At 38.6% G+C, this 10,238-nt stretch overlaps 1 protein-coding gene and 1 long non-coding RNA gene across 2 annotated transcripts; both read right to left on the bottom strand.

Annotated features, from left to right (window-relative positions):
- Positions 1 to 28: 28 nt before the first annotated feature.
- On the bottom strand, positions 29 to 1,444 carry LOC112138268. Its single transcript, XR_002917739.2, has 3 exons — positions 914 to 1,444; positions 693 to 807; positions 29 to 609 (listed from the first exon to the last, which is right to left on the bottom strand). It is a non-coding gene; the product is annotated as an uncharacterized LOC112138268 (long non-coding RNA).
- Positions 1,445 to 1,980: 536 nt separating this feature from the next.
- LOC112138269 lies at positions 1,981 to 8,501 on the bottom strand (the record flags this gene model as incomplete). The annotated part of the gene is given in 1 exon segment (XM_024260830.2): positions 1,981 to 8,501. A coding segment is annotated over 1 exon segment (5,387 nt), but the record flags the coding sequence as incomplete, so codon positions are not given.
- Between the last annotated feature and the right edge of the window lie 1,737 nt (positions 8,502 to 10,238).

The following is a 10,238-nucleotide window of genomic DNA, read 5'->3' as shown; positions in this document are numbered from 1 at the left end:
AAAAAAATAAAAATTACAGAATAGTTTTGGTTCAGTCTGACACATATTTTTTTTTTACATAAGACCACATGTGATGCTTCTATTAAATAAATAAACGAAATTGAAATCTTATACATTGTAAAACCTAAAGAAAATCAGCTCAACTGTGCAGCTTCATGCATGCATTCAGTAATATTCATGTAAAACCATTTTCTTAAAAAAAAAGAAAGAAAGAGCAAATTAATCACATCTGGCAAAAGCCCTGACACGCTGTCCCTGCCAGAACAGCAACAAAACTTTAGGAAAAAAAATGAAGAGAAATTAGTTGGATTTAAATGTAAAACATTTTTTTAAAAGTCGTGAAAGTTGTACAGAAAAAAACTTTGTCTTTTGGTGTCCTTTGTTCATCCTCTGTCATTATGGGAGATGATTTGGGATTAAATCAAAAAATAAAAACTTGAAAGTTGTGGGGGAAATTTTTTTTTTGTCCTTTGGTGTCCTTTGTCCATCCTCGATCATGATGGTGATCTGTAGCAGCAGGAATGCAGCAAATGTTGATCATTTGACCAACAGAAGTCCCACAGTAGTTCTCAGAAAACTGTGCTGATGTGCAGAAGGATGCAGCTTGTTCTGAGAGAGAACACATATGAACATTTTCATTAATATTTATAACGACAAATATTCCAAATGTCCATGTTTGTCTGTGATCTCACCTCAGACACAACTGATACATTCTCTCAGTCTGCATCATTTTCAGGTTTCAGAGGCTGACAGGCCTTTTACAGGTCTGTGTTGTCCTGAATGAATCTGTGAGCAGACTTGAGAGATCTGAAAAAAGACAAAACATAAAGTAAAATCCAGTTAGCTTTAAAGCTTAAATGATGTTTGCATTAAATGGAAACATTTCTTGTAGTTAAAAGAGAAAGTGTCCTACCTTTGTCATTGAAGGAGAAGAAACCAGCTGTGGGTAGAAGCTGCAGTTGTTGGTTCTTTGAGAGCGTACCATGATGACAGGTCAGGACAGCAGAGGAGTCCAAGCAGGTCAGAGGAGAACTGAGAGGATCATCTGAAGCTGCTAAGAGGAAGTCTTGTCTTCTGTGAGGTCCAGCAGTGAAAGTCTGACCTGCACTTCTGATGAAATGTTGCTGGAGGTTTTAAAATTTGTCATAAAAAGGCCCCGGATAAAAATATCCAAAAATGCCCCCCCAAAAAATTAAAAACGAAAATACTAAAGTAACTGTAACTGGCAGGGAACAGCACATCAGACAGAATAAGAAATCTTCAAGTACCATAAAAAAACTGAATGCATTTAGAGGAGGAAGAGAGAGCATCATCACTTCCTCTTTCAGCTTTAAGAGACGGTGGTGGTCTTGTACATTGCAATAGATAAATGACAAATGTCTTTAGTTCTTAAAAATGGTAAATAAATGAAACTTTCACAAAGAAGAGAACATTTTAAATAATACCTTCCTTAATATTTTCAAAATAGAAAAAAAAAAGAAAGTATAGAATAACATTCAGTGAGATGTAATTGTTTACATGCTTCACCTTCATGAACATTGTTTTTATCCCAAAGTTGCAAAATTAAACTATTATTTGAACATAGAATTTGAGTAAAGAAAGAATAACAAAAAACAATAGTATAAAATAATTTTCAATTAATGTAACTTGCTAATCAATCTTTGTTTTGTTTTCTGAATTTGATAATATTTCAAACAGTGTAGATCAATGTGACTGTCATAAATATTTGAAAACCATTTTCTAAAAGAAACAAAAGCTAATCCATGTTGCAAAAACACATAATTCTAAACTGTACAAAAATAAACTGAACAGTTAAGTAATAATGTAACAAAAACAATCAAAGCAGCTTCAATATGTCCATGTATTTCTAAGTTATTTTTCCTAACACATGAGAAAAAAGTATAAAAAGCAATACAAAAAAAAAACAACAAAAAAGGGACTTTAACAAGATAATTAATGAATTATGGGCCACAATCCGAATTCTTTTTTGTTTTGTTATTTTTTGGTCAATTCTGTTAATTCTTTTACTGCTGCAATCATGTTTGTTCTTTTGTTCCAACATTTAGTTTCTGAGACTGGGCTAGGCCCACTCCACTTTAACATTCTAAAAATCCTACAGAAGAAACACAGAACCTCAGCTTTAGAATTATTTACTGGTGAGGTTCAGGTTAATTAAAACACGCAGCAGTTGAAGTGGCCCAAAACAAACTACTAACTGAATAAAACTATGAACTACTGTCCCTGCCAGCACAGCAACAATACTTCAGAAAATAAGAACATAAACAACACAAGATTAAAGGTTTTATGTTTGGTTAAGGAAAAATCATAAAACCATGTGACTGAATTGTAAATCTTTCATCATTCACGGTAAGAGGGCAGCTGCATGTAGAAAGCTGCAGTATTTGGTCCACTGAGAGGTTACTGTGATGTCAAACGGTTCTTAAAACCATGAGGACATCAAGCTGGGGATTTCTGTCTGCTGCTGACAGTTAACAGAATGATGGTGGACCTGTTATATATCTGATCTGCAGGATTTGTCTCTGGACTTACAGAACCAGAGAATTTTTTACTGATTACCCAGCAGATCTTAGACATAAAAGAAGAGAACTTTTTCTTTAAATAAGCTGTGTTGCTGGCAGGGAGCAGTACATCAGAAAGGATGTGTTAATTAAGGAACACATCCTTTCTGATTCTACATTTAAGTTTGAGCAGCTGTGATCAGCTGCCTGACCTGTGCAGTTATCCAACCCAAACCCACCACCCGGATAACTACACAGGTCAAACAAATCCCAGTAAATATTATTTCAATAAACTACAATCCATAATTGAACAAGTCAAACAAATTCAAGAACATACTATTTCAGTAAACAACAATCGCAAGTGTTCAAATCAAAATGACCATGATCTCCAAACATGAACTAATTTTAAACTGATACATTTATAAATACAGAAAAAAATCATGATTGCAATCAGGATAATACTATTGACTTTTGAACATTTTTATAAGACATGATTCAAGGTAAACATATAAATAACACTGCTATTAAAAATGTAAAATGGCATGATGACATTTCTTTTTGTTTTTAAACTCACCTGTAAAAGGTACCTCATTCATCACCTGTCAAAAGACATGATACAGAACACAGGCTCATGATAACTGTAATATGATTTCATTGTACCTGATTGTAGACACTGTTGAGGTCGGGACACAAACATCAAGTCCAGTAGAGTGTTTTTTTCCGTTGTTGCCTCTGTGATCACCTGTGCATATCCTCTAGTCTGAAACAGCTGCAAAACAGGTGTATTTTTATCAACCAGAACATTTACATTGAAATCACCAGAAACAATGATGGGATGAATCTCCAACAACTCTAGTGAATACAGCAAACTTTCCAAATTAGTCAAGAAAGATGTCAGACAGTAATCTGGAGGCCTGTAAACAGAAACAATGAAAGCAGTCACAGGAGCTTCAACCTTCAGAACCACAAACTCAAGGTCAGTCACATTGTTTATGTAGCGCTTCTCTGTCACAGTAATGTGGTTTCTGACATAAATAGCCACTCCTCCACCTCTTCTCTTTGCCAGTTGAGGATGGTTAGTGTAGGACAAGTATCTGTTCCGGCTAAACATGCTGTAACCTTCCAGATGAAGACTTTCTGCAACAAAAGAACCTTGTAGATGGGTTTCTGTGAGACACAAAACATCTGCAAGATGCAACTCATGATGGTTCTTGATGTCACATATGTGAGCTGGGAGTCCTTCAGTATTATGGTGTATGATGGTCATAGTTTCAGGTCTACTCACTGTGTCCTTCAGAAGCAGCAGAGGCATCATGTCATCCAGATTTGCTTGTCTCATGGTGTCCAGTGCAGCAGTGACTTCTGTGTTGGCATAAATCTTAGACTCATCAAAATCCAATAAAAACAGTCCATTGAGAGAAGTGACTCTGCTGATGGCTACATATGACATACCAGCCTCAAAGACATGTTTCAGTGACACCACAGCTTTAGTTGTTGTCATTCCTTGAACTTTATGGATTGTACATGCATAAGCCAGTTTAACAGGGAACTGTCGGCGAACCACACCTTTCTGCTTCAGGTTCTCCTCTACTCTTTCCACGTACACCACGTTGTCAGATTGTCCTCCAGCTGTGTCGTTGTCCATTTTTAGTCCAACCTTAATGACACGTTGATCACTGTCAGAAGTTATAACATTGACAAGTTTACCAAAAGCTCCATTGACCAAACCGTTATGGACATCAATGTTCCTGGTCAGCATGACTCGTGCTCCTTCAGCAACTGTTATTGTGTCTGCCAGTTCATTTTTACCTCCTTTGAAGGGTTTGTCCAGCCGTGCCATTCTGCCAGTTCGTGGGTCTTTCTTAAAGTCATCTGCTGGAATTTCTATCGTGTTAGCATGCAGTCTGGACAGAGTTACAGAGTTGTGAGAAGACACTTGCTTGTTAGTTGCAAAAATGTGAAGAGCATCTAGAGGACAGTTCTCTGGTTCAGTGATGGTCTGTGCTAATAAAGCTCTGTCTGCATCTGACAACACATCTGACTTTTCTTTCACACGGATCCTGTTCAACATCTCAGCAAAAGCAGTATCATCTTTTTGACGCATTATTTCTGTCAAAGTGATCATCTGGAAGTTCTCCTGCCAAAGGTCTAGCTGTGATGGGTCATAGACACACAGAGGTTTAGACTGTCTCACTGGAGGGAGCTGATAAAAGTCTCCAACTGCAATAACAGACATTCCTCCAAAAGGTCTCTGAATGCCTTTGATCTGTTTCAGCCGTGCATCAACATAAGCAAAGAGAGGTTTAGACACCATGGAAACTTCATCAATGATGATAATCTCAGCATTCAAAAGTTCAGCTCTCACTTCATCCAGCTGGTTTCCAAGTCCTTGAAATGGAGGTTTTAAACTTCTCGGGAGCTTCAATAAGGAGTGCAGTGTTGTTCCATTTATGTTGTAGGCTGCAGTACCAGTGAATGATGTCAGCAGGACGGTTGGGTTTGAAATGTCAGGTTCATCTGCATGTCTCGGCATTCTGCTCAGTATCTTAGAAGCCATTGAATAAAGACAACGAATCAGAAGAGACTTTCCTGTTCCAGCACCACCGTTGATGTAAAGGAACAACTGTTCTGGGTTCAGTCCACACACTCTTTTCAAACACCAGTCTCTTATTTTGTAGAACACACAGGTCTGTTTCTGGTTCAGGTTCCGGTACATTCTCTGTAGCTCAGCAGCTTCAATTGCAGGTGGTTGTCTTGTTAATCTGACTTCAGGTACAACGACTTCAGAACGGTTGAGATCTGGGACATTTTCCTGATGTTCATGATCAGACTCTGCTCCTTGATCACAGGGAACTCTCACCATCTCAGACTGTGGATTAAGATTACACCATTCATCAACTTCATCTCTGTTCTCTTCATACTCCTCCAAAGCTTCATCAATCTCCTCTGAGTTTTTCTCATATTTGTCTCTGTTTTCCTTCACAATGTTCTTCACATAGTCAGAATATTCAGAACCAGGAAGACGGACAGTTCCACATTCATAGAATGACTCGTAGGTGGGAAAATGTTGACTTTTCAGTTCACAGTCTGATCTGTAGGGAAGATAAAGCTTAATCATGGTTCCAAAGTATTGTTCAGGATTTTTCTCTTTTGAACAGCGGTGGTATCGGATCACAGCAGGCTTATCACTGGTTCTTTTCTGTACAAATCCCATTTCATTCAGCAGGGGCAGCACACCTTTACCATTTGTCTGTTTGCCATAAACAATTCGACAAGTTGATGCAAAATCTGCCAGACACATTTCCTCAAACTCTGGTGTTTCAGGACGAGCTTTGTATTTGTCAGTCAGTGATGTCATCCAGATGTTTAAGCTGTCATTTGTCGTGCTCTCAAGGTAAGAAAGTGGACGGCTCATTTTCACTGGGTTGTCATCAGTAGGTACAAATATGACACTGCGTGAACTCTGCTTCATGTGAATTCCTGTAGCTCTGCACACACACTCCTGAGCACTTACTTCTCTCTTTTTTGAATATGCCTGCATGACTTCTCTCATTTCATCACTCTCATTGATTCTCTCTGTGCTGGAACTTTCAATGACTGTTTTCAGATAGTCAGACAGACCGGCTTCTTTCTTGGTTATATATTTAGTCAGGTACATGACACAGGAATAAGCATTCAGGATGTAACTGATGTCAATGTTGCTGTCCCAGGCTTTCAGCAGATGTGGGTTGTATCCATTAGTCCAGCTGTCTTTTGGATCACGCTTCAGAATCACCGTGTTGGATTTACTGATCATGTGCAAACATGCTTCATATTCACTGTATGTCAGACTACATTGAGACAGAAGCTGATCTAAGCTCATTGAGGCACTTTCAGGTTTATTTAGCAGCAGGTTCAGTGGTCTGAGTTTGTCTTTTGCAGCATCCATAGTCAAACTGTTCTCTGTTTCCTCTTCAAAAGGTCTGCTGATCATTGTGTTTCTGCAGGGAGGTTTGGGGAAACCAAATCTACAGCCAGAGTTCACAGTCTTAAAACATGTTCTAGTGTGCTTCCAGGAATGTTTCTGAACTTCGGTGACCTTCTTGTACAGTTCAGGTTGTTTGTGTTGGTCAGGAATCTGAGCAGATATGTATTTATCCACAAAGTCACACACCGTTTTATCATCATCCTTCTCAAACACAGGAGCACCTTCAACCCAAAACAGACAGTGAATGTGAGGACTTCCTCTGTGCTGAAACTCCACTCTGTAAAAGAAGTCAATAACTTTACCAAGTGGCTGAGCAGGAGAAAAGATCAGGTCTCTCAATAAAGCTTCCACACGTTTGTCAAACATGCGCATGGCTGTCACAGGATTGCTTCTGAGAATGTCACATTTAGTTGACCAGTCGAGCTCTTTAAAATCAACCTCTTCACCTTGTTGTCTCTTAATTGCTTCGATCACTTCCGGCCAACGGAATTCACCTGCCGAGAAAGTACAAAAGAGTGTGGGCGTGCCCAGCTGTCTTATCATAGCAAACAGGTCTCGTGTTGTTTTCTCCCAGTAAGCAGGTGTACCACGAAGAGGCTGCATGAATCTCACTGCATCTTTATTTCTCACCAGTCTTTCCACCTCGTCTCTGTCCTGTAACATGCTAGAAGTGATTCTGCGTCCATCTCTGGTTACAGCTTTGCCTTTTCTCAACTGTATGCTCATGCTGGAATTAGCCAAATAGATTTCTGTCACAAATTGAGCAAAGAACAGGTATGTCGTGTCACGAGCAAATCTGTCATCAATGCAGAAAAGTCTTGATTTAAAATAACTGCTTGGTGTCAGTTTCTTTTGCCGTTGTTCATCCAGAGTGTTTAGGCCAGTCGGAAACTGAACTGGGAATGCCATGGCTTCTAATTTAGGTGTTTTGAAGAAGCTGATAGGACTGTTTCTCTCTGCTGGTGCAACAGAATATATACCATCACTGAAACTCATTATATCCTCTGAAACATCACAAGGTTGTAAACATGATTCCAGTGCAAAGCCACCATTAGGCATGTCTCCTTCTTGTTCATCATTATCATGATCATCTCTCTCATGGTGTTCTTTTCCTTCACTTGGTTTGTTCATTTCTCCATCATGTTCACTGTTAGCTTCATGTTCTGCTCCAGTCAGTGCAACCTTTTCACACATGTCAATTTCCATTAAATCAGCTTCATCATAATCTTCATCTTCCATCCTTACATCATCATCTTCATCATCTGGCAGTGTAGGATCACACAGTTCTGCTTCATCTCTGATGTTTACACTTTGATATTGTGGATGAATCTGTTTCAATGTCTTTAAAGCTCTCATGAGTTTAGACCAGGTCACGTTCTGGAACAGCTGATGACCTTTATAACATAAACGTCTCTTTAACTTCACCCTTAAGACCTGAGATTCACTTCTTAATCGTGGTAATATTTCAACAGTTTCCTGAACTTCAGATGGAACACAAACCACATTTCCTCGTATTAAGTTCTGTCTGCCTTTAGGTAGGGGAATGATTTTTGCAAATGGTAAACATTTTGCAACCAAATGTCTTTCAAGAATGTTTAGATCTGATAATTCTTCTGGCACATCAAAAAGCTCCAGTTTGTTAGCAACAGCAAGTGGAGGCATGGATCCATTTTTCAGATAATTATGACATGTGTGACAGATGTTTTCTGTTCTTCTCTCAGGAACTTTACATTGTTCATTTATGCAGCCTTCATCACAGATATGAACATATTTGCCTGTCAGACACTGTGAAATGATGTGGGGGTTTTTACTGTAATTTGACCTGATGCAAGGTTTCACTTGGTTTTTGAAGCAAGCTTTACCACAGGAAGTGCAGACGTAAGTCGGAGAAATTTTAACATTTGTTCTGAAAACAGAAATGGCTTCTGTAATCAAAGGGTCATCTCTCTCTTCTGCTTGTTTGGGCATTTGTTTGTATTTTCTTTTTATTTTCATGGCAATCATGTTAGTCATAGAACAATGTCTAAAATTATGTCTGTATCTTTCCTTCATCAACTGTTTGTGTTTTATTCTGAATGCTGGGTCATTAGCATAACGCTGAGTCATGTAAGACTTTTGCCGCTCCCTGAAGCCAGGGTTAAGTTTATAGCGTTGAATGATGTAGCATCTCATTTTGTGCCTAAAATTTGGCTGGGTTTTATATCGAACCATTAAAGAATGTTTTTTCATTTCTCTGTAATCTGCCTCTTTTTGATATCGAGTCTTTAAAATATTTTTTTTCCTCTCTCTGTAATTAGCCTCTGTTTGATATCGAGTATTTATATAATTTTTCTTTGTCATTCTAAATTTAGAATCCTTCTTATAACGATCTGTTGTGTATTGCTTTTGCCTGGTCTTGAACTCTTCATTCTTCTTATACTTTGTTTTCATAGTTTTTTTCTTTATTTGTCTTATTTCAGGATTAGACAAATAATTTTTACTTGAAGACATTTTTTTCTTTTGTTTGTATTCATCATTTGAAGAATAGAGGTCACGTTCTTTCTTTTTTTGATTCTCTTTTCTGTTTGAAGATTTTGTCATAGACTTAGACTGCCGTCTTTTCATTTTTTTTCTAAGCTGTTTAGGAATTTTTGATATTTTATAGGCACTCTGTTGTTCTGCAGTATCAGAGGTATTTGTTTGACTGAGACCAGTTAGCTGGGATTTACAGGTGATCATTTGAACTGGAAACTCAGATTCATTGTGAGTTAATAAGCCATGTTTTTCTGGAACCGGGTGTAGTTCATTAACAGAGGAAAAGTCATTCATTGTGTTTCTAGATGTTTTGTTTTTACAAACATTAAATGCATCAGTATGTGACATGGATGTTATTATATAATCCACCAGCATGTCCACATCTGCGGTGTCATTATTCATTTCAGGTGAACAAATGTTCTCATCAATCTCTGGGTCAGCGTGTCTCGTCAATGTGGCATCTTGATGATCATCATTCATCAGAGAGGGTGTAACACAGACATCAGGTGTTCTGGACTCTGGAACTTGGACACTCTCATTCATAATAGGGATGCTGCATAGAAACTTCACAGGTTTCAGTTCATACACACTTGAGGGCTGTGCTCCATTCATAGAGTAACATAATGAGAGCCAGTCAATCATTTCAAGGAGACTTGTGAATGTCAGCATCACAGCTGTACCACTTTCTCTGTCAAACATGTCATGTGGAGTGGGTAAACCATCTGGGCTTCTGGAGTGGGGGTCAAAGAAACCAAATCTTCCAGAACTGGTTCTGAACACAGCAATGCACAAATCCAACATTACCAGTAAAGCATACTGAATTTCTGTTTGCAAACAAGCAAGTCCAGCATCAAACCTCAGGAATTCATCCACTGATCCAGGAGGGGGGTCTCCAAAAGTGCCATAACGTGACAGAACTGACATGTCTGCATCATACACACACCTGCGAGCAGGTACTGTCTCAGGAAGTTGATCAGTGGCAAGGTGGTTGTCAGCAGGGAATCTTTTTCTGGCATCTGTGTACATGGAATTACCTTTATCTAAAACAAGGTCAAGGTCAGCTGTGGTGATGTTCTCATCTTCACATAGAAAAGCCAGAAATGTCAGAGAGTTACAGGTGCACTGCATGTTTTTGTATTTTCCATATCTCCCAGAAGCCTGGCTCCAAGAAGCACACAGTTGTCTCACAGAAGGTTGAGATGTTTCATTTACATGTTGAGCATGAGAAGGTTTGGCTG

The sequence above is a fragment of the Oryzias melastigma genome, unplaced genomic scaffold, assembly GCF_002922805.2.
Source record: "Oryzias melastigma strain HK-1 unplaced genomic scaffold, ASM292280v2 sc00922, whole genome shotgun sequence".
Taxonomy (NCBI): Eukaryota; Metazoa; Chordata; class Actinopteri; order Beloniformes; family Adrianichthyidae; genus Oryzias; species Oryzias melastigma.
The sequence above is the reverse complement of the archived record's forward strand: the minus strand, read 5'-3'. Positions and strand labels throughout refer to the sequence as shown.